Source organism: Anoplolepis gracilipes, chromosome 2 (assembly GCF_047496725.1).
Source record: "Anoplolepis gracilipes chromosome 2, ASM4749672v1, whole genome shotgun sequence".
In the NCBI taxonomy this organism is placed as follows: domain Eukaryota; kingdom Metazoa; phylum Arthropoda; class Insecta; order Hymenoptera; family Formicidae; genus Anoplolepis; species Anoplolepis gracilipes.
In genome coordinates, this window is record NC_132971.1 from 18,350,565 (window position 1) to 18,377,285 (window position 26,721).

The 26,721-nt window shown below is 30.8% G+C and overlaps 1 protein-coding gene across 2 annotated transcripts in view; it reads left to right on the forward strand.

Annotated features, from left to right (window-relative positions):
- The window catches only part of LOC140676063 (zwei Ig domain protein zig-8), a 51,311-nt gene that overhangs the window by 21,405 nt on the left and 3,185 nt on the right, over positions 1-26,721 (forward strand). Inside the window, exons 2-5 of one of the 2 annotated variants that reach the window (XM_072910721.1) lie at positions 11,426-11,628; positions 21,448-21,676; positions 23,081-23,380; positions 23,862-25,704. In XM_072910721.1, coding sequence (XP_072766822.1) covers positions 11,426-11,628; positions 21,448-21,676; positions 23,081-23,380; positions 23,862-23,872 — 743 coding nt within the window. In that variant the 3' untranslated portion in view covers positions 23,873-25,704. Of the gene's footprint in view, positions 1-11,425; positions 11,629-21,447; positions 21,677-23,080; positions 23,381-23,861; positions 25,705-26,721 lie in introns of those variants that run through there. The other variant, XM_072910720.1, reaches the window with a different exon arrangement.

The window sequence follows — 26,721 nt, forward strand, 5'->3', positions numbered from 1 at the left end:
AGATTCGTTATTAATAAAAGAAATAATTGGATTAAAAAGAATAAATATATCTATAATAGTTATTTTGCCGCAATAGCTTCTATATTCATTAATTTAAAATATATGACAAGTTCTTATTAAGTTTAAATATTTAATTATACTTTTATGTATAATATTTAATTATATATTTAATATTAATTATATTTTCACTTTCTTAATATGAATTTATTAATTTAGATAATAAGAGTTATTCAGTTGATTCTTTTTAATTTTTTTCTAGAATAAAAAATGTAGAAAATATCGGTATTTACATTAGTATATATTTTTTTAAATTTTTGCCTATTTTTGTATCTAAATTTCAAGTTAAAATTGTTAAAACTTTTTAAAATTGATTAAAGAATATAATTTTCCATCCTTATTAATATTTTCATCATTTTTCTTCAAAAGCTTATTTCGCCAAACATATACATATGTCTTGCAATTAGTTTTAATTATTTTTATTAGTTAAGTAATTAATATTTCCATTAAAAAAATCAATTCCATATTGTTAAACAATCTATAAATAAAATTAAAATAAAAAAAAACAGATGTGCAGCAGTTTTACGACAAACATTTTTTTGTATTAGAAAGAGAGAGAGAGAGAGAGAGAGAGAGAGAGAGCAAATATATAAAATATTTATTGCAAAAAAAAATAAAAGTTATTTTATAGTTATCAATTTCTTAGGTTGTAAGCATAGTTCGTTAGTTGTTGAGAAATTGAATATATAATTCTATAAAATTCTGTAAAAAAATATTAAAAGTAAATTAATCTACTCTAGTTACATGTAAAAAGAAGGCCAGCGCAAAAACGCGATTAGATTTGAATATTCTATTTCCGCGCTCGTAGAAAAATTCTCAGCCCTTTCGTTCGGTTCGTCGAGCTGTAGTTACGGAGCCGAACCGTAAAGGCGAAGAGTCCTGAGTACAAATTGCGATGAGCTCGAAATAAGATCGTAACTTTTACCGTCTACTTCCATGGAGGCGGAAAACGATCTTCTCACTATTGCAAAGGTCATTCGCCCGATGCCCTAGAGCGATCTAAATATTCAGATCGCTGGGTTACGATGCTGCGCCAGTTTGGAATCTCTCTCACTCCTCTTTTCCACTCTCTCTCTCTCTCTCTCTCTCTCTCTCTCTCTCTCTCTCTCTCTCTCTCTAGCAGGAAATTGCAACGCAAAGACGCGGCTGCGATCTGTGTTCGTTTAAATACCTTAATCCAGAAGCACCGATGCGATTCGCGCGCAAATCCTTTGGGTCACGTGCGGCAACGCGCAGTTGGCGTCGAATAAGTCGGCGCGAAAAGTAATTTTCCATCCAACATGCTCCGGAAGAAAACATGCGGGAAGCGCTATGAGGAAGATTATTTTGTGACGATCGATATATCGTAACGCGAGAAATATGTGCCCGCCGGAGGTATCGTTATTCCTCCTCCATCATCGACATTTTATGATACGGCTGCGGCCGCTGCAGCTGTTACAATATCTATTGGTACTTTCGCGTCGATAACTCATTGGATATGCCATTCTTTTTCGCGGCTACCGTTTCGCAAACTATTTTCCGGTGTAATGAATTCCGGGTTCGCCACTGGCCACGTGAATGACGAACGGAACTTGAAACAATAACACGCTAAGATACACACAATACCAAAATTGGCGAGAAACTAATTGAGAAATTGTATAAATGAGAATGGTATTTCTTTTTAAAGCTTTTAAGCTTATTTCCTGATACGGTATACTATCTCTTAAAATAATTATAAAAATTTTGCATTGAGGACAAAACCTTTGTTAAATCTGTGAATTCAATTTTCATAAAAAGCCACTTTTAAAAATCAATGTTCTCACCTTGTTTCAGATTTCTCTGGAAAACTATCCTATATTCATTGATTTTGCTTGATATCTCTTTTCATTGATATTACTTTTACATCACGATTTTATTGAAATATTAAATTTATTTCAAATTGTATAAAAAACAATAAAATATATGCATGATATGTAATCGATAAACATTAATTGTGCTCGAAACTTTTTTTGAAGCTCAAAAAAACTAGTATACAAAAATTAATAATCCATCATTTTAATTTATAAATCATTAATACTTTTTCTATATAACTGCAACTAAAAGCGCATTGATTCTATTGCACCTAACATAAATCTATGAGTTTGGACGCGACCGTAATAACGCGAGTAACCATCCATGTCAAATGACGTCAAAGTGACAGAGAGCACAATTACTAGAAGTCTCTCTGAAAAAAAGGAAGCGCGACATGAACCCGCCGACAAATCCAGTTTTTCCTTAACTCACTGAAAACGAATGGTTCGTAATTTGCTGAACGGCTAGTCGTCTATAAATCGATGAAAATTGCTCGAGTTATATTACAAATCTATTCGCAAATAATCTTTTACTTCAAGGAATGATTTTCTTTCTATTGAATACAATTTGTTGTTTTTCGTTCCGGGAGATTTATTTTTGCCGAACAGTCTACGTTAAACAAATTAACAGTCACAAAATAGCAAAAATATATAATACGTTTTCGTTCGAAAATATTTTATAAAAAATTAAGAATTCTAATATTCTATGTTTCATATTTAATTTCATATTTTAGAATTGATAGTTTATAAAAAATTAATATTGTAGAATTAAAATTCTAAAGTATTAATTATTTAGAATTATATACATTAATGATCTCTGGTACTATCTAATTGTAACACATCTGTTTTAATATTCTTTTTAAAAATATAAATAATATATGTATTATTAGTGGAAATTTGAACAAATTATTTGTAATAATAATTATTGAGTATAAAACATATAAATTGACAAAGTTCAAACAAGAGTTCCGCGACGTCTGTAACACGGTATATTTTTTCGAGATGCACGCAAGGCGCAACTGTTCCACTATATTAGTATGCCACGCGATGCCACAATGGTGACGAACAAGATATGAACACCCAACAACGTTAGGGTTTTAGCTGTGTGACGTGTAATTTAATCTTTATCTTATAATAATAATCTTTTCCTTCAGTCTTAAACGTACTCTGACATACCTGAGAAAATCCGTCGCTCATTGTCTCTGACAAAATGATATAAATGAACTATTGTGCAACAAAAAGACATTTCTTGATATTTTGTGTCCGCCTGAGTGAGCACTTGCTTTAATTAATTTTGTAGCAGTAACTAAAAGACCGAAGAGCTTATAACTAGCTTTTCCATGCACTCCGGGGAGTCCCTTCTCTTTGGCTTTTCTCTGAGCTTGTCTGTTCTATATCATCATTGCTGTCTTCGTATATCGAGATTCGAAGCAAGCATCTACTAATACTAATACACATACACAAATACATATACATTTCTCTACGGATATCACATTGTTAAAGTTTTAAAAGCAAGAGACTGCTGCACCTGAGGCGTATCACAGTGGAAAGCTAATGAAGTGCAAAGTTTTCCACGCAGACTATCAGCTTTTACTCGCTTGTTGCGATACGTCCGCGTTAATTAGGGAGGTTACAATCTAACGTTTCCATTTGAGTGCGTTGACATCAAACTAACAACTCGACTTACTCCCTTTGTTGTCTCACGAGAAACGAAGCTTCAACGATTTTATCGTCAAAGTCGAAATAAACAAGGAGTGCAATTATCTGGTTCATTTATAAAGTGCATGTGTGTAAATGCATGCATGTTTTTTCTATTATTATAATAAATATTAAAGAACATAGAAAAATGTTTGTTATTTTCATAATTTTTTTCTTAAACTAAACTTATAAACAATTATATTTCAATTTAATTGAATAATTATATTTCAAAATTTTAAACAAATAATGACATTTTTTCTTATACTTTTTATAATAAGTTAGAACAAGTTTTATACTTACAATTGGAACAAGTATACTTTTATTTCATAGCTTGTATTATAATATTATATTCAAAATAATATATTTTTTTAGATGTGGAAAAAGTTAAAAATAATGAGCGAATTTATAAAAAAAAGATTGTATGAAACTGGCGTCTCACTTCATGGAAATTTATTAATTATTGAGAATTCTAATTTTATTTTTAATATTTTTAGAGTTCTTGATAAATTGAATAAATATTTCTAACCATTAAGCCAAAAAAATGACTAACTGAGATGTCAAGTTCATACTGCTTTTCACTTTGTTATTCAACGATTTTTTTAACATTTCTTGTTAGATTTTAAGCACTTGAGAGTTCCACAACAATTCCACAAAAAGTTCTATGCGTAAAAATATTAGATTATTAAATAAATTAAATCGCTCAAGATACCGGATGTATATGTATCATATTTCGATAATTCTATCAACTTTAAATAAGGTTTTGTATTAATCTGTAATTATTTTTTATTTCTAGCGAAAATTCTATGCGTAAAATTTATTAGAAACAAAAAGTAGCAATTATTAATACAAATCTATTAAACAAATTAGATTGTTCGAGATACTAAACATATATGTTATCGAGTTATCAAGGTGACGATTCGGCCGTATTTCGATAGTTCAACTTTAAATGAGATTTCGTGTTATTCTGTAATCACTTTTAATTTCTAGCGTTCTAATTCATTTAATAAATATTCTAATAATTTTTACGCATATTTACGGATTTTTTGTAGAATTACTATGGAATTCTTAAGGGTTTAAAATCTGACAAAGAAATACTAAAAAAAGTTATCGGAGAACAAAGTAAAACGCAGTGTGAACTTTTCATTTCAGTTTTTCAGGCGATTTTTTTGTTTAATGACCCGAAATATTTGTTTGATCTATCAAGAATTTTAGAAAATATTAAAAATAAAGCCATAACTTTCAACAATTAATGATTTTCTACGAAGTGAGACGCCAGAGTCATACACACCATTTACACTAGTGTTTAATGTGTAGTAATCAAATTTTCTATTTGTTAAATCTACATTTCATAAGAGATAAATTCTGTGCATTTTTTTACAATATAATATTTAATGCACGGTATATATTAATTATTTACATGCTTATCATGTAAATAAATGTATAAAGATTGTAAAAAATATGTGCAAAAACCATTTAATGTTATATTTTTAAAATAATTTTTACATATTATTAATAAATATTCTCCAATCATGTATTCATAAAATAACGATATTTACTCAATCGTAAAATTATAACTCATTGATAGATTGACACTTAATTTAATCTAATTCGTCATAGAGATTAAATATGATATATCTAATTAAGACTTACCAATCGTAGTCCCGCTGTTTTTTTCTCGACTTTAACCATCCATCTCTCTATCCTAAAGGCCTCTGAATATTGATAATTGATAATGCATCGCACATGCAACTGAAACAGTCAATTGAGTAATCAATTATTACAAATTCGCGATACTAAAATTCGACAATCGCACGATACTTTTTTCGATACTGTCGATGCACATTTATATATAGATATTATGAAAAGATGTCGAAAGTCAAAACTCGCGATGTACTGACACTCATGCGCAACGACGTACGCACTTTCAATCGAAAATCGACTACCGATATATATATTCACGGCAGTCGTGTAATTATATCTCCTTGACACTTTTATTCGGCACTCCTAACGATATGTGTGCTGATCTGCTCAAGACATTTATGTTATTCACTATTATTCGCAAAAACACACGCACCTGCGTTGTACTTTTTGCCCAATATTTATTCTCCGCATTCCCGTACGCATGATGGCTCAATAACATGAAATGACATTGAGTGTCAAAATACGCGTTTATATTCGTACCGTCTTGATCGTTCAACAATTGCTATTTGATATTTAGCACGGACACAATGTGCGAGAGATTTATATGAATGGTTAAACAAGAGAGATAGAGATAACAGCATAAGCTTTGACGAAATATCTTGAAAGTACTCGTTACGGTAAACGCAATTTGTTTGTAACACAACGTGAGCTCGCGTCACGGAGAAAATATTATAGTAAAAATTACAATATATAATATTTGTGGAATATATTAACATTATACAAAAAATTACGCGCTATATTGTAGGGAATTACTTTTTGTGTAAAAGAAATTTTTGTAAAGGATATATTTTATTTTGTACATATATACGTATTGTCATATCGATTGTTATATTTAAAACTCTCGACCGTCGAACACATGTTTTCCCGATGACGATATTTGTGTACGCGACTGTCTCATTTACAATAATAAGGACACGAACTCGAAAGACAGAGCAAATTAAAAATCGCAAACGAACGAACAGGCAAAGAGAAGAGGTCGAACAGTAGATGTGAGACGAGAAAGACGTGTGCGACAAACATTTCCCTTTTCACTTTGTAATTCTTTTTATAAGTCATTAATAAATAATTTTTTAACGCGATAACATCTCGTGTAATAATTAAAAATTAGATAAATCCACTATATTTATATTCAATTAATAATAATTTTACGAATAATAATATTAAGAATATTATATGTACGAATATTATTTTATGAAAGTATATATATATATAAATATATATATTGCAATTATTCAAATATTTTGATGCGCAAACAAATACATAATTGTTAACAAATAATAAATAATACAAAGTGTCTACTCAAATCTTGCAAAAAAATTCCCTGAAAATTCCCTAATTTTCTAGATAATTTTGTTTAAAAAGTAAAGAAAATATTTTCAAAATTTTAATACAACTTTCTCTAAAATAAATTTTTTATTGGATATATTTTTCATTGATACAAAGGAAAAACAAAGCCTCTTAAATTATAAATGTTAGATTTATAGTGTATTAAAAAATTGAATAACTCTTCTAGGATAAGCATTTTCTCTTGTATAATATTTTCATTTCTTTATCATTAAAAATTACAAAAAATATGAATACTTCATATTCAATATTATATTAAGGCGAAGAATATATAAACAGAAATATATAAACATAAATAAATAAAAAAAATATATATATATATATGTATTTATTTATACAATATATTCAATGTCTTGACATAATATTAAATATGGAATACATATTCTTTATAATTTTTAATGATAATAAAATGCATGAATTGTACGAAAATAAAATTTGCTATGCAATAATCGCGCCAAAAAAAATAATTTCGCTTATAAGTAATAAATTACCTCATATATAATAAATTATCTTTGCTTTCACAAATCCCGGTGCCATCCTAGGCTTGCTTATTTTCTCCTAATCCTTCATTTGCATGACACTCCCGATATATATTATGTTCATTGATGCACAAAATCTATGTCAGACCGGTCTTTTCCCGCTTACGTATCACCGCACGAATGACAACAAAATCACCGTGCATTATATACAAAAAATTCGTATACTTTTTCGGATTAATAAATATGTACAATGAAACGAACGTCCGTTTTTTCAATTCAACACTTCGACTTTCGACACTTGTTTGCGCGTAATGTTTACTCTCCTCTTCCTGTCCTCCTCTTCCCACAATCCAAATCACCGCGTCCAACGAATTTATAATTATTAGACATAATCCTTGATACTCGCTGGTATCCATCGACACTTTGAAATGTTACAGAACTCGCGACGTTCGTTGGTTAACCAAATAGCCGAAATACGCGCAAATGAAACAATGTATATAAGAACATGGCGGCGAAACGACGAAGTTGCAGGATCGAATAATCTCAAAGATCGCGATAAATGGGGCGGAACAAATTTGTCTTGAGACTATGGCTCGTTTCTAAACCTCGATCTACTCCCTATGTACACTGTTTACAATTAAGAGCAAAATTAAAATCAAAATAAAAATTTTTGAAAACATTTCCTGAATCCTAAAAAAGTCCATGAGACTTCCCTGATTTTTTCCAAATACAAAAGAAATCTCTGAGAGTTCCAAGTTTTCCATGTTTTTCCAGAGGATAGACACTAAAATATTATACATAATTTATAGCTTTTGTAGATGAATATGTATAATACACAATTAATTTATTACAGACGAGCGGAATTCTTGTATATCTTATATATATAAAATAACGCTAAATCTCATTTAAAGTCGATAAAACTATCGAAATACGTCCAGCGATTCATCAGCGCAGTATCGATCAGCATCCCACCTCGGTACTTATACATCCGGTATTTCGAGCGATCTAATTTGTTTAATTAATATTCTAATTTATACATGTAAAACGTTTTTTGTAAAACTATTGTAAAACTCTCAAACGTTTAAAATTTGGTAAGAAATGCTACAAACGTAAAAAACCCAACGTGAACTTAACGTCTTAGTTTGTCTCGAGCTATTTTTTTTTGTTTAATTGCCATAAATATTTATTTATTCAAGACTTTAAAAATATTAAAAATAAAATAAGAACTCTCAACCATTAATAAGTTTTCGCCAACTTCACACACACACACAGATTAATGCTAAAATCGAAGAAAATTACAAATACGAAGAATGTGCTACTTTGCTATCTATCAGATCTTGCAAAGATGCCAAAGCTGAAGAGCTTTATATCGGCGTCTTGAAGTCCAGCATTCATGTTCAGCGAAAGACAAGATACTACTACATTGCGGCTCATCGCATTGTCTTCAAGATGGCAGTGCCATTATCATCCACGTGATGTATTATAGGAAAAACAATAAGGAAGAAAGATTTATCTTGGCTTGAAGTAGAGTCCTTTATCCATTCTTTACCTAATTCACTCTTAAGCTGAAGCGTAATGAGCTCTGATCTAATCTAATTCTATCCAATCTTCCTTCGGCTATAGCTACATCCCACAGCTATTATAGTTCTCTGATTACTAAACTATAGATACTTTTGAATTCATTTGACTGTTATAGTTACTCATCTCTACTATTTATACGTTAAAAAAAAAAAACGCAATTAATCGTAGATTTTCTCAGAATTCTCATTTTCTATTATTTTGTCTATTATTTTCAATGGTCATATTGATTAAGAAATTTCTTTCGTACTGTAATAAGATAAAATAGAATATCAATAATATACAAAGAGATATGTAAAGATAAAATATTCAGATAAAATATTTTAACGGCTATTATGTAGTTATTTGATTATCGCGTCATAATTAAAAGATATCAATATTTTACACACACATTAGCATATTATAATTAGAATAAAGCCAAAATGTCAAAAACAATTAAAATGTTTTAAATATGGAGTTTGTACGATAGTGTAAGATATATCTTTCGCCATTAAATCCGGAATATGCAGCAGAGTTAGTTTCAAACACTAAGCAAACACTTCTGCTACTTCGAAACATATATCGACTGTTCCTGAGTGCATTTCTAACTCAACAACTTACAGTGCACAAAGTGCACGAGTGCTACAGACCATTTTGCAGCATCTCAACACACAACTCTACACAGGTCTTGAATAATCCCATTAAATTTTCTCAATAGTTGATTACATTTTATTAATTAAATTATATAAAAATTATTATTTTTATACATATTTCAAATGTTTAAAGTGTACTTTGTGCTATTGCTCTTTTGACTGTAATTACATTACTTCAAATATCGCAACGTAAATGAGTGCATTTTATAACTTTTATAACTTTAATTAAAAGTTAACATGCACATATTACTTAGAACGTTAAAACTTTTGAGGTGAATAGTTTAATAATTCACAATTTCAAACTACTTGTTATACACAGTACGTTACAATTATTATGTTTTATAATTTCAGGAAAAAGAATGTCAAAAAGAAGAGTAAAAGAAAAGAGAATGTAAATTTACTATTTGTAACATTCTTAGCGAAGTCTTGACAGAGAACAAAACAATCAAACGACAATACATTACATTTCTTTACAATAAATTACGTTTATGAGAATCATAGAAGTTAACAAAAAATCAGATATTAAAATTTTCTTACGCGTGATTTTTATAATATTAAATTTCTACTCAATATACGTATTGTATTTATACTATTGATAAAATTATATTAGTGTACTTTTATAATGCAATTTTATGATGCAAATTATATTTTCTTTGCTTTATAAAGAATGTTTTTTTTTTTTAGATATAATTGGATCGTTTCATTTTGTTGTGTTTTAACGATATTTGTGTTATCATGCGATTGTTTCCTAAATTGATATTTATGTATTATTATTCACCATGCGAAAATCAATGGTCCGCAATTGACTAGAAGTGCAGATAATGATTTTCGACAAAATATGAAAACTGGAAGTTATAACACAATCGTATGATTGAACAAAAAAATATTAGAATAAAGATATTTTATATCTTATTTTACAAAAAATATTTTATTAATAAAAATATTTTTTTAAATATTTTATATCTTAATGCAGTGTGTAATAAAAAGTAAAACAGTTATTCAAATTATTAATATAAAAAGTTATTAATATTGTTAAAATTATTTATAGCTGTGAATAGATCAGAAGAAAGTTAATAAATAATTACATGTTTTAATTATTATTTATTTATTAAAAAAACAATTATTTTGTTGGTTACTACACCGTATCTATTGATAATTAGAAACATTTAAAGTTCAGATGTCATTAGCTTTCACATAGATTCATCCCTAAGTCGATTATGCTGCAATTCTAACCGAAATCTAAAGCTTTTACTGTAATAAAGCTTCCGTACATACACGCATATACACACCGAAAGAATCAGTAAAATATAACAAAAATTATTGCGCGCGCATGAGCGAATGACGTGCAAGAAAAGATACAAATGCATGCGATAGTGGCGAATGCGGCAAAAGTGAATAGACGGAATCAATAGCCTCGATTTGTCGAGTGAAACGCCAATCGCTCTCTATTTCGATGAATACTACGATCGTCGCCTGCGTATGAAACTATCGCTAGCTGCGTTTAGCTTCTCCGAGTTATTGAAACAGAGAGAGAATTGATAAAAAATCGATTTTGAAGTTACAAAAAGATCTGATAGTTTTTATTGGAACTTGGAACGAATAATTCTAGAAAAAATATGTTGTGGAGAATATTGCGTACTTTTTCAAAAAGTTGTAAACGTTTTTGGACGTTGGCATTTCAGAACTTCGTTATTTCTCGCTCATGCATTTAATAGCTGCCATTGGAGATTTCAATTAATTGAAAATCTCACTAATCGCTTGTCTGGTTTTAAAAGCTGCCTTATCAATCGTAAATTAAATGATATAGATAAAATATTCCATTCATATAGCCTAGTACAAATTGAAATTCTATAATTGGAAATGTCAATCACAAATATATTTCATGACTTTTATTTAAAACAATAATAAAAAATTCAAATATTTGTTAGCACTTTCAATAGCAGCTTAAAACTTAGCTTTTGAAATCTCTTTATTAAATATTATACATAAGAATTATTTAATAAGAGAGAATAGTACGTAAAATTTATTATCATGGACTGCAATTGATATTGATCACTCGACGTTGTAACTTTTGAATACTCAATCAGCGAATTTTTCTTTGTTTCAGATACGCTGAGCCTAGGAGATCGGACGATAGATAACATGGACAGACATGCGATTCAAACTAAACCACGACAACAAATGCTGGATCCTCCCGCACTGGACACGAAGGAACCTTCCTTCGACTTCTCGCAGAATGCTAACGTAACGGCTCTGATTGGAAAAACAGCATACCTCACATGCCGAGTTCGCAATTTGGGCAACAAGATCGTAAGAGTTTTTTTCATAATACATTGTCCATATAATCATTATAAATAAAAAAGTATAATAAATTACTGATTGTGAGAAAATAAGGCTCTTTAATGTTTACAAACAAGTAAATTAAAAAACTGAGCGATTAAGAGCCAAACGTTAGTTGGATGTTAGTGCGTTGATTTCACAGAAAATAATTTTTCTGCGAAGTTGATAGGTACACAGGGCACATATTTTACTTGGTGTATTTACCAAGATTTAAATTCTCATTTTTCAGAATTTTATAAACCCCTCCTTACCCCCCCCCCCTCCCCCTCAAAAGAGACGTAGGCGAGAAAAATATCGGGGCGAAGTCGCTGAATCGGGAATTTTTCTCGCCCGTCTCTTTAGAGGGGTAAGGAGGGGTTTATAAAATTCTCAAAAATGAGAATTTAAATCTTGATAAATACACCGTGTAAAATATGTGCCCTGTGCACTTATCAATTTTGCAGAAAAATTATTTTCTGTAAAATCGACGTACTTAACATCCGCGTTTGACTTTTAATCGCTCAGTTTTCTAATTTGCTTGTTTGTAAAAAAATATAAAATATAAATGTCATCTGAAAATAATATACTCTTACTATTTAAAATGTTACAATTGTAAATTATAATAATTATTTGATAACATCTCTATAGTATTTTTATTTTCCTAAATAAAGAATGCGAAAGTTTTAGTTTTACACATACGCACCCATACATGTATAATTATATATATAATTATATATTTTATTCTAAAATACATGCATCAATAAATTTGGCATTTAGAATTATTATTTGATAATAATACTTGAAATTAACAATTTTTATAAATTTATTATTAGCTTTATAATAATAGGTATAGTAAAAATAATTATATTTCAGCATTGCATAAATAAACAATTTGAATATAGAAACATCATTCTGCACTTAATCTGGTTATATTAATAATATTACATTTTTAAGGAGGCATTAATAATACGAAACTTTTAATATACATATGATAATATTAGATCAATAATATCATGTTTTTATTATAAGATATTATTTATTTTTATATACAGTCAATTTATACCTAAAGACGCGCGCGCGTTAAACTAAAAACAAACATCTCTCTCTCACTTTTTATTAAAAGATCCATCTTAAGAAAAACAATTTGCAGGATATAATCGAATTGTACAAAGTTGATTGGACATTAATTGATTTTAGAAGTAACTGGAAACTCAATATTATCGCAGATGTAGTATTACATCTCTTTCAAAAGAAATTTTCAGAGTTGTTGAATAATTAAATTCATCTTGTGTAGATTTTTATTGAATATAATTCTTTATGAGAATACATAAACATTCTTTAAAATATATGTAATTTTACCGGTTTGATTATTTTTAATAGCTCATATTGAATATCATAAACGATAGTCTTGTCGCTTTCGCGGTTAGTATTTTCCTTGATACAAGGAGAGATTCAGTTACTCTATTCTAACGATGACAATAAAGATTCTTGCAACAACAATGGTAATTTAACTCCATGTCAGACTTTATGAAGTAATTAAAAAGATCGAGAAAAGTACTTGACGAAATCAGTTATGTTACATAAAATGTTGCCTACCGCACTTTTTTCTCGATAAATTCTGATACATTTTTTTCTAAGCTAAACTTAATTTTTTTCACATAAAAAAGTCGCTCTAATAATTTTTAAAAAATATTGAAAATATTTGAAAATTTAGAAATACATAAAAAGTTGTTTCTCATAACTTAAATTTTTCTCTTTTTAATAATATAAAAAATAACAAAAGTTATATAAATAGATTTTATTATATAGAGTAATTTAGAAAATGTGTATGTGTGTTTCTCACCTTTCAAAGAAATCACTGAAATTTTTAATATTAAATTTAAGAATTTGAAACAAGAAACAGAGAACATTTAACTAAATTTTTATATTAAAAGAAATCAATATAATATTATGTATATATATATGTATATTATAAATGCAAGCAACAAATACAATATTGTACACAAAATTTGTTTTACTTGAAAATATATCTTTTATTTTAACCATAACAGAATAATTAAAATTCTACAAAAACTTAATTTAAGCTATTGTAACATCTGCAAAAACGTCGGATGTAATATTACATGATGAAAGAAACATTGAAAATTGATTTTGCACCCCTTTATAGTTGTTTCACGGCGTTACGTGGTAATTGCGTTTAATAATAGATCAGGGTTTTGCTCGAAAATTTTTCCGCGATTCTGCTTTCTCACAAAGCAATTTAATTATTCGTGCACTAGTGGTTAAGCTGTCTCACGCGGAACCGAGTTGGTTAGTCGCCTGAGGCTGCTTGTTGCAAAGCTAATATACAATATAGTTATATAAGTAAATATTATTGAAATAACTGTAAGTATTATTAAATCATTGAAAATCTTAGATTAACATATCATTTTAAATTGATATAATAACTTTCTTCCCTATTCCCTAAATTTCACGGGTTATCAACACAATTATATGTGATTAAAAAAATTAATTTGATGAAAAAATACAAACAACTTTATTAAACTACTATTTATGAATTTTGTCAAATAAAATAAAATTAAATTAAACAATTTTTCAATTTAAACTCGATTAGTAAACATTCTATAAAATTTAATGAAAGCAATAATATAAATAAGTTAGATTAAATGGAATATCACAAGTGATTATCAAAAAAATATGCTTCAAATAAACTCATTAACGGAGATGCAATATATTATACATTTACGAACAAAGTATCATGTTTTAATGATTTTCTCAAAAATTTATCCCTATGAAATTTAATATTATTTCTGATATATAATTCTTCTGGAATTAATTCTACTGATTTATTCACTGATTTGCATACTGCTATAATTTGGCGTTCTGCTCATAGCGTTATAAAAATTCAATCTGTCTACATCAATAGCGCGCCAGTTGAGCCCGAATATAACAGAACTATATAAAATTAAGACTCATATCTTGTTGTTTGTATTACATGAGAATATGTAAGAAAAAAATATTTTTTTATAATATTCTAATTTCGTTAAGATTTTAAGATTTATATTATATTTTTATACGCAATATAATAAATGTATAAAATTTAAAAACAGACGGAGAGAGAGAGAGAGAGAGAGAGAGAGAGAGAGAGGGAGAGAGGGAGAGAGAAATAAACAAATTTTGAAATTTACATAAAACCAGACATAATACTAGTCTGTGTGGATTTTGTTTTATGGAATTACAAAATATTAAATGGCTAAATTACCGTTACAATAGAAGAGAAAGTAAAAACTTGTATCACCTTTACATTAATAATTGCAGGGATGTTATTTTCATGTTAGAAATAATGTTTGCAAATGATTATTATAAATATTTTGTTATATATAACACATTTAATATTTTAACTGTTCGATAAAATAATGATTTGAATTTGCAATATGTATTAGTCTTGATTGATGCATTTCACGTTTGAGTCCTTTTAAAGTATTTTTAATAAAAAATAATATCTGTTTTATATTTCTTTAATTATATACTAATTAATTATATACTAATAAATACAAAAAAATATTGCTTGTAATTAATAATTATTGTAAAAATGTAAAAGAATATTTATGCGTAATTAAAAAAAATTAAAATAATATAAAATATAAATTACCATTTTTAAGTGGTTAGAGACCATATTCTATCACATAAAAATGTTATGATTTTAACGATTTTCCTTGTAAAATAATCTGAACAACTTATAACAGCTTATCACAAATTTTATATAACATATACAATATATTTATAGAGTTTATATTCTGTATATTTTCATAGATACGCAAAATATATTATCATACTTTATATGTTCTGTAACTACAGGCAACCGTACAATTGAATATTTCAGGAAACTCATAATACTGGAATTATCTTCATTTAACGTCAATGGATTAAATTTCAATACATACTTCATGTGGCACGCATATTAAAAGAGAGAGTTTTTAATCATATTTCATGACACAAACGCCCGTCTGATTAGTGCGATAGCAGAATTATCGAGAGAAAAATAACACAAAATTCCACGCAATACCGGTCATAGATATTAAAAAAAATAAAATGGGGAAATATTACAAAAATGAAATACAATATTCCGCAAAATATTAAAGCAATGGAAGCGTTATGAAAACTAGTCAAACTTGTATGTATTATTAATACAGAAATTCATATTGCGTTACAAATCTTTTTGCCAATAAATCTATACATGATAAAAATTTCGAGCTTGAAATCATATTCACATTTATTATTCAAATCTATAAACATTGTCACTTTAAATAACAGATTATGTTATTTCAATTGAGATATTCGTGTTTTATATCATTATTGTATAATAATGACATTGATTTTTAGTCTAGAATATAAAAGATTAGATAAAATATATGAAATAGATAAAATAGACAAGTTAAATATTAAATATTAAATATTAAACTGTAAATATTATATAAAATAAATTAGAAAAAGAAATAAGTCTCGGACATTTAAATATTTTATATTTTTTAATAAAAAAGAAAAACAAATATAGTTTTTATTATAAACTCGGTAACAATGAAAAAGGTAACGAAATTATTCGTCATTTCCTTAATTATCGCGTTATCCAAGATGATTATTGTTCGAATAATACGGTCGCATTCCAAATCACAACATGAACAGATTCTCATTGTAATTTCCGCATCTATAACAGAATAGGTTGCCTCATATATACGGGTAAACGGAATACTAATTTTAATAGAGAAAGGATAGAAATCGATAGTTTCAGCAAATATGGATTGATTTTGTGGCAAGATCCCTGTTAGAAACAGAATACTTGAGACCCCTAAATTACTTAACTATTACGTTCACGTCTGTGTTTGACTGCTCGGAATGAACGAAACTTGCTATTACTACGATAATGCACGTCATCAAGATAATAAAAAATATCAAAAAGCTACTAATCGTTTAGATGTTGGAATTTTTAAACAAGAAATTTTCTATTATTAATAGAAACTCCATTAGTGATCGTACATTAGTATATATATATATATATATGTAGCGGCATACTTAGAATTAATACACGGCGATTAGTCTCTTTCACTTTTTAAAATTCTGTACAAAAGCTTGGAAGATCATAAAAAATTCTTCTGAATAAATCAGTGCCGCATAGTAACACGGAAATTGCCGTTGGTCTTTCATTCTCCTTCATCAACAATTATGATAACAATCTAAAGATCAAGAAAGCAATAAAATTTTAGATCTTATTTATCAAAGTTTGATAAACTTATGTATAACTTATGTATAACTGACAAAATAATTTGGATTTTAAAAAGTATTAATATTTAAATTTTATTATAATATATATCGAGGATTTTATAACATAAGGACATATTTCTAATTTTTTGAAAAATGAGATACTAATATATAAAAGCTCTACACACGCGCGCAGAGCTGCGTACTAATTGACCTAATAATTATGGAAATAAATGTAGAAAATATTTATTCTCTTAATGTATCAAATACGAATTTTAAACCGCTTTTTCTTTTCTCATGTAAAAATAGATTTTGGATTGACGCCTTGATATTATGAAACCCTCGATACATGTATAATATATGTGTATAAATTTTAATTTATATATTATTATATATATATTTACATATTATATATTACAATATAAATTTTTATATATCATATATTTACAATATAAATTTTAATTGTCAATTTTGGCATGGTATTTTGAATAGCAAATGACAAGGGTTAAAAAAAAGTTTAAAAGATATATACTTTGAAATAATACAAACTATAAATAAAAATATGTATTTTTTAACAAAAAAAGAATGTAAATATTGGTGTCATGAGATTGCACTATATATTTTATTCTCACAATTGTTGTGACGAATAAACTTTTTAAATTCATAACAAATTTCGAATAATTTCGAATAAAATATACTATGAAGATAAAGGACCTTCTCGACGTTATCGAAACTGAAAATATATTTTGACACATGTCACACTACATATCCTATTGACGCACATGCATTACCAATCACTACACAGATGTCGCAACGAGTTGACATTTAACATTTATACATGACGAAAAAAATATTTTATGGTAAATAAAACGATCAAACACCATTCGGGACGAATACTGGAAAGATCATCATCTAACAGGATCGATATTTCGTGTGCTTGATTGAGAGCAAGGACGCTCGTGAAAAAAGAACGATTGCAAATAAAATAATTAAATATAAAGTTTATTTGCGACGCGTTTATACAAGACAATTTAGACAAAGTGGTATTAATGTAGAAGTAGTTATCTTTGTTTTAACTAGAAACTTTACTCCACTAACAATTATGCCTTTTTTATTATCGAAATTGCAATAAAGATACGTAATACTTCAAATTAACATGTAACATTTACATAATGATTACTAATATTGCTAGTAATATTTCGACTATATAAAAATATTGATTGCTAAACCGAAAAAGTATTATATTTTATTACAATGTGGCTAGTATCTCTTGTAAGTATTTGATATTCATATATAAATTATTTTTTTATTATTGGGTTGGCCAAAAAAATGTCTTTTTTGCAATAGATGGCGTTTTTGTGTTTTTCAATATAAAACATTGTTCTTAAGTTAAAAAATAAAATATACACATTATATATATATTTTATAGCTTAGGAACAGTGCTTTATATTGAAAAACATAAAACGTTATCCATTGTCAAAAGAACATTACTTTTTGATTAAACTAATATAAACGAATGACTTTTATAAATTCTTAGACTACTAACTCTTAATGTAAAGATTTAAAAAAAGTTGTTTTGAAATTTTTACTAAAAATTTTACTCAAAGCTGATATTTAAAAAAAGATAAATATTATGATATATTGTTTAAAATAATCAAAATAAGAGAAATTTTAGAAGAGACATGTTTAAAGAAATAATATTATACACATAGTATAGTTAGGAGAGATCAGGTATTAATTGTAATTATAAGACACTTTTTATAATACTTTTAAAATATATTGTTATTAAAATAAATTTGTTAAAGAAAGAAAGAGAGAGAGAGAGAGAGAAAGTGTATATATATATTCAAATATAAACACTAGTAGGATTAGAAAATTCTTATACACTAAATGTATCTGTGCGCGTTATATGAGCATGAGTTATTTTTTTAATAAATCGCGATTGAAAGAGTGGATCTCTTTATACCGTTATTTACAGAAATGTACATGCTAAAACTCACATTGCAGACAATATGAGAAACTATTTGCCACATTCCTGTTATGTTCGCACGAGTTTCACTTAACGTTCGACATACATCATTCCCGACGTCTCCTTGTAGTTTCACGCGGGTGCCGGTGCTTCGCCTCCGTCTGCGAGTCGCCCCATTCGTCCCGATGGTTAAGTTAGGAAGCGCTAAACTGCTTTTGTTCCCGTGCGATAGCTGCCCAGCTAGCCAGACGTCGCGAGAGACGCAAACTTCGTCGAGTAAATACGCTAAGTGATGCCAACGGCGGGACATGCATATATGTATATGTCGACGACAGTAGTATGTACATACGTGTGCACCGACCCACAATCATCCCTCCACGTTTGGTTTATGTACGAGGTCGGACACTGTGAAAATATCGACGAACAGCCAAGTTCCGACCTCACTCTGCTAAAGACCACCCACAGAGGGATGTATTTCTGAAATTTCCCCGCATTGGGGGATGTACGCTTCGCGCGAAGACCCGACGTTAATACGCGTCGAACTTACACCGCGAATTCCAATGTTTGCTCGTTGCTCTGCGATTGCTTTCGGGATGGATGGCTGACAGATGGCAGCGATAAATTATCCCTACACGAATATTATTTCGCACATACGATTCTTTGGACCCTATGATTTAACGGTATTAATATAACTTAGCGATGCATACATCTGAGAAAATAATAATCTTTTTAGTTGATATTGTGAATTTAATATAAAAATATGAATATAAATAATGTTATTTGACTATTTCGTACAGAATGTTGTTGTTTTATTTATTAGATGAATTTTGATTATTATTACAAAATTATTTTCTCGCTATGGAAATTTGTAGGTTTTTCTTTCTTCCTCATCAATGTTGCATATTTCGAAATTATGAAAGAATAAAAATATTTGCTTTGTCGGAATAGAAATGTATACACTTTATTGAGAGCTTGAGGAGTAGTCTTTGAAAATATTAAAACAGTCGGTATGCCTCGACGAGCGTACAGAAGTGCCTTTTCTTACGGTCTAACTTTTAAGTGACCGAACTTTCCTCATTAGAAAGATTTAATTTCTTGTTCCTGTCCACTTATCACCACGATGTATTATTATTCCACGCAAGGAAGAAAATTGCGATTAAATTAGGCCTTTATTGTTCCTTTCATGTAATTAAAATGATAATTAAAATTTCTTTAAACAGACGGGGCTGTCTTCCTGTTGAATAGTTTTCATTACAATTTATGATCGAAAACTATTCAAGATTTTCTTACAGTTTCTTACTTGATATCTTACTTGAATAAATAATGTATTAACTTGATTAATTTATATGTTAAATTATCTATGACAAAAAGCAGAATTCTATTCCATACAAATCGATTCTTTATGGAAATCTGTGCTATTTTCTAACTTTATACTTGACTTGTTAATCCAAGTCAATAATTGTATTGATTTTGTTTTTTGTATTGCAACTTTGTTAACTTTGTCTTCAAGATAAGATCGTTGATGCAGAATTAAGATAAAAGACAGTAGATAGAAAGTCAGTCGCGTAAAAGAAATGCAAAAAGATTCGTATAAAGGGTGCGGCTTCTAGGATAATATTATTTTTAAAGAATTCTGAAGAAGGGTTTCGAATGTAAGAGAACGCCTGCTGGATCGTTTCGTTCCGCGGAAATCCTTTTATTTTCCGTTCGAAGGCTTTCCCTGAAAATCGTCGGAGACCCTCGTAGTTTCACACTGACACCACCACGCGTTTGTGAATCTGATGCTTTGCGTGCGCTAAGAGAAGAAGGGAACGCTAAAATATCTCCGGGAAACTTTTCTTCACAACTTTCCTTACCATCTCACGCACGGATCGCTGCTTTTCGGCGATCCTCGCGAGTGCGGAAATAGACGAATAGATTCTCCCGTTCAATCCTTCCATTGCGGAATCGCAATAAAATCAGATACTATATACGAAGCACTTCGTGATGCTAGACTGTGCTACAGTCGAGCGGGTTAGATTCAAAGTTATTGAGGCTTCCAGTGCGAGAGTATATATTCTTACAAAAGTGCGAATTTCTCTTATTGCAAAAAATCACTTAAGGTGACGTATAAAATTTATAAGTCACAGAAATAACTTTCCCATTTGTACATGCGTTCGCTTTAAAAGACAAAATTTAAAGAATAATTTAAATTTTTAAAATGTCGGAAGCATAGGTGAGAGCATTTTATAAGATTTATCTTTTATAAAGATACGAAAATTTATAACATTCTTTTAAATTTGCGTTTTAGTATTTATTAGATGTTTGTGTTGTATAACTATAAAAGGGATGATTAAAAATAAGTTGAAAATGTGCAGAATAAAATTTTGTTAATGTAAATGATAGTATTATATTAATAATACTATTTATTATAATAATAATACAAAATATCAAAATTACTTTTGTTTTCTGAAATAAATTCACAACTGTGAAGACTCACAACACAAACGAAGACATACAAGATATTTTACGAGTGTTGTGTGTAATATATTAATTGTTTGTTTAATCACCATTTATCATCTTTACTGCCTTTTTTGTTTGTAAAGGTATCCTGGGTCAGGCACAGAGATATCCACATTCTAACGGCGGGAGCATACACATACACGAGCGATCAGCGATTTCAAGCACTACATAGACAAAACACGGGTCACAATAGCGAATGGTCCGAGTGGACTCTCTGCATAAAATGGGCACAGGAGCGAGACCAGGGAATCTACGAATGTCAGATTTCCACCATACCTATCAAGTCGTATCAGTTTCATTTAAACGTCGTTGGTAAGTTTTACACATATTCTCGCACATTTAATCTTACGTCGTTCTTGTATCTTCTCATTAATAATATTTTTAAAAATATTGTAATGTATTTAACTCTCAATTCGCATAACATCTCTATCTATCGGTCCAGAAGATCAGTGTTCTTTCTTTTATTTTCTTTTTTTAATTTTATTTATATATTTATAGTAAAGTTAATAATTAATTAGTAAATGCGTATTGCATGATCAACAAAGAAGGGGATGCATAATCATAAAAAATTAGATATTCACTTGAGAATAGCTATACCAAGATTTATAAAATATGCGTTATAGATTGTGGATAAAAATTTTGAGTCATATTGTTAAAAAATTATTTTGAATGTAAATAAATAAAAAATATTCATTTTAAAATTGAAACAATATATGTATATACAGGGTGTCCCGGAACACCCTTAACAACGCTCATGAGCAGGTAGGGCACAGTAAACTGAGCAAAAAAGTCTTATACCATTTCGCAATAATTATTAAAATATTAATTAAAAACGCTTAACAAACAATATTATACATATCTACAAGATGTCCGGTAATAATCGTCCCAACTCTCTAGGGCAGATAGAGCAGGTCAAACTGAACATAAAAGTCCTGTATCATTTTGCGATTTTCGCAATAATTATTAAAATATTAATTAAAAACGCTCAGGGTATGCTGAGCGCTATATGCGGCGCGCGCTTATACGCTGAGCGTTTTTAATTAATATTTTAATAATTATTGCGAAAATCGCAAAATGATACAGGACTTTTATGTTCAGTTTGACCTGCTCCATCAGCCCTAGAGAGGTGGGGCGATTATTACCGGACATCTTGTAGATATGTATAATATTCTTTGCTAAGCGTTTTTAATTAATATTTTAACAATTATTGCAAAAATCGCAAAATGGTATAAAACTTTTTTGCTCAGTTTACTGTGCCCTACCTGCTCACGAGCGTTTTTAAGGGTGTTCTGAGACACCCTGTATATCTATTCAATAAAAACAGATATGCTTGACGATTAAAAACGTTAAACGTTAAACGTGAAGCTCTCAAGGTTTTCGACACCGGTAGGAAATATAACGTCGATGGCCCGCTCATTATTTCAATTAAACCGACCTTGCGTTTGTTAAGAAGCTCCACCTCGTTACTTCTCACAGATCACGAGACGACTTTAAAGATCTTTCATTTCCCTCGTTCGCTAAGTACTATTCCCGAAAGGCTTTCATGCGAAGAGCTTTCACGATCTCTGGAGTTATTCGGGTCGAGCGAGCGAGAGAGGAATGTGGTAAGAAATAGTGGATGAAGTAAGGAGGTGGAGGAACGGGCGGCAAAAAGAAAAAGGAAAGAAAGAGACAAAGAGAAAGAGGAAAGCGAAAGAAAATTCTTCTTTATCACAGTACCTACGGCGACGATACTGGGCGGACCCGAGCTGTACGTCGGTGCTGGCAGCACGATAAACCTGACGTGCGCCATACACTTTAGTTCGGAACCACCAGCCTACATCTTCTGGTACTACAATGACAACGTCCTGAGCTACGACAGTCCCAGGGGCGGCGTCTCAGTGATAACCGAGAAGGGTGGCGACGTCACCACCTCCTGGCTCCTTATTCAGACAGCGCAGCCCTCGGACTCCGGGGAGTACAGCTGCAAGCCCAGCAACGCCAATACGGCGTCCATCAGGGTTCATGTTCTAAATGGTGAGTCTTTGCTCCTGTGAGTCCCCGCCAGCTTTGTCTTCTCGGCGATGTTTTACGAGCGACGCGAGTACAACGGTCGCGAAAGGTCACGTGCACTGAGCAGACACTCGCGTAGAAATTTTGGTTCTTCTCGTTCAGTCAAACCTACCGAAGTATCTTCAAATTACAAAGTTTAAAAACTCGGATTTGTTTTGTCAAATTATATGCGTACAGCCTTTACTAACATTTTTTTTAATAAGTCCCAAATAATGCGAATAATTATTAAGTAAAATCTAATAAATTAATAAATATGAATTTTTTAATTGCATTTATCGAATAATAATATATATATATATATATATATATTACAATATATAAAAATTTCGTATCTTGCTCCGTTCTGACGAATTTTTGTGAAACTATTAAGACAATTAGTAAATAATAAAAATGTACTTTTATCAAACTGACAAATGCATTCTACTTTGTGCATGTAATTCCATAGAGTTAAGGTAATTCTGTCTCGTCGTGCAATGACTGCATCATGTCGTTTCGAAACGCGCAAGAGGAGATGCCGGAACTCCGAATGGACTATTCATTCCGTAAGTTGTAATTTCCGGACCACAAATTCCCAAAGTTGTCGTCGGTCCCCGTTTTGCAGCGTGCAGAATAATTCTATTGGTCGCCGCTGTGTTCGGGGATTTCGCGGGGCCTCTAAGCATTAACTATTTACAGCCAGTTCGTAAACTCGAGATATTTCGTGACCACGATCGTTAAAATCTCTTCTCGCATCCGATGTAGATCGAAAAAGTTTTCCGGAACGCACAATGGCTTTGTTATTCACAAATCCGCTGAATAGAAATCGAACGATAATAATGCTGAGATATATATATATATATATATATAAAGATAAAAATATTTTCTCGCATTCTTATTACTTTCATCGTGTGATCTCAGGTGTACCAGTATCCCGAAAAAATAATATCAGTCCGAGGTATATTTTCGCAGCTGTCCCTTCCCAGCTTTGGGTTTCGAAACTTGCCGCTCTAATCAACTCCTAGTAATTATGCAGTCGCGAAGTTGGCGCGTACAAATACGCGAGTGTCTGCACGAATACACGAATGCGCCAGTTTCGTATAATAAGGCAGTTCGTCATTCGCGAAGAGCGAAGGAGTTGGCGAACGATGATCCAGCTTGAATAATTTATTAATGAAACGCGTGCGGAAAACATGAATTATACATTCGTTATATATATATCCCGATCTGTTTTTCGTGCTACAACATCGCGCGAAAACAAATTTCAGTTCGCCAATATTCGTATTATGGTTATCGGAATTTGTAAATCGTGAAGTGGGACATCACATGGAACACAAAAATAATCCGAACATATTTTAATATACGTGTTTTATCGTATATAACAAGCAACCATTTGCAAAACGTTATAAAAAAAGCATTTTTTTTATATACAGGTAGTTTATATATTTGGATATATTCCGATATACGAAGAAAAGCCATTTATCCAATAATTCTCTATTAATGAAATTCCATTAATAAAAATATAAAAAACTAACTGAATATTTATAAAAATTTCCGTTACTTTTTCTGCTTCACAAAAAAGAGTTATTTAAAATACTTTTTTTATCAAAACTGGTACAATTCGATAGGGAGCAATCTCTATAATAAATCTTGAAGTATCAATTTTTATTTTGCACTTTCAATTAGGGTCTAAAGAAATAGAATGTCTGCCAATTTCAGTGCATTTTTTTAAACATTTACATTTCATGCTAAAAGTGTATTTATTTTATATTATATTATATTGATATAATTTTAATATGAATCATGAGAGTTAAAATATATTAAGTACAATATAAATCCGTGAGTAAGTTTCCGTAATCTTTAATCTCCCAAACTCTTTCCGGAATGTTGCTTCGGAATCTATCGCAGCGATTTGATATTGCAACACCGATTGATGCTTGTATTGTCGCAGAAAATACAAACTGCAACGGCTAAAAATATTTCTCGAGTACACGCTCTTAAAAATTTTACTGTCGAAAAATCCCGACCCATCCGTAGAATACGACATCTTAAAAGCTCGCAGAAATTTACAACTACCTAGCTTGATACGGCTTGAACGGAGCGGAAATTACTCTTCGATTCGTACATGCGTACAAGCGGCGCGCTCATACGGCTGGTGCGACCGATATTCCATGTCGAAAGAAATATATAGGTCTCCGACTTGGCGTGAAAACTTTGCTATTAGCCGTATTCCAGAATAATTCCTCCGAGTTTCCGGTTACAATGCGTTAAAAACAATTTCAGAGAAAGTTTGTCTCCTACCTTCTTCCCTCCCTACCCCCCCCCCCCTCCCCCCGCCCCGCTTCTTCCCCAATTCCGTCGGAAGGAATGTCTTTCCGAAATCTCTTGCGTTGTGATAAGAAACGCGGATAGCGCCGCGAACGTAGCAAAGTTAGTTTCGCGTGGGCACGAAACTTGGGAAATTTACGAGGACCGAGTCTGGAAAATTTCGCGTCCGGCGTTATACGGATAAAGCGGAGGGGCGAGACGAGCGCGCATCTCCGGAAATTGTACTTCGATTCGCTTTACGAAGTGACCGATATCCGATGGAACGTCGGATATAGGAAGGACGGGCCTAATAATACACGCTGCTCGTATATACCCTCCACGACCGGAACTTTTACAATAGCGGCGAAATCGGCCGCGATCAACATTCCAAACACACAAACAACCGTGGTGGCGATCTCGCGCCGGCCATAGTCCGGCAAATTGCGCCCGCCAGAAAATGGGATCATTTATCCCGAATGTATCGCGCGCTCGCAGTTGAAATTCATTAAAAAGTTTCGCGTCGCGGAACGAACGCGCGCGCGCGCTATTCAATTAATTTCAACCAGTCACATTGGCCGGAGAAACTTTCCTCGCGCAGTGTACACGTCACTAGTATTTCAATAACTTTCCATGCAAAAATCCAATCCGTGGCACGTGCTGTATAGTAAGCCCTCGTTATCCGGATCACACCCGCAATCCCGGTCGTTTCAGTCCCTCCTTCTCTTTCTTGTCCCTCTCTCCCCCCCCCGCCCCCTCCCTCTTTCCCTTCTTCACTGCTTCCGGTTCGCGTGAAGTAGATTATATTCACTGAATGAGACTTGATAGATTGATGGATGGTTTATTTATTCCTGGCATAAACCCCCGAGAACCTCTCGTAATAATGGGTTTACCGCGTAACAGAAGCAGGAGTGACGTAATAAAAATGTATAGCCGGTTAGCCGAGTTCCAGTTGGAAGGATAATTCAACGCCAACGTGACACGATAAAAGACGGAACCGCGCGAGAAAATAGAGAGAATATTTT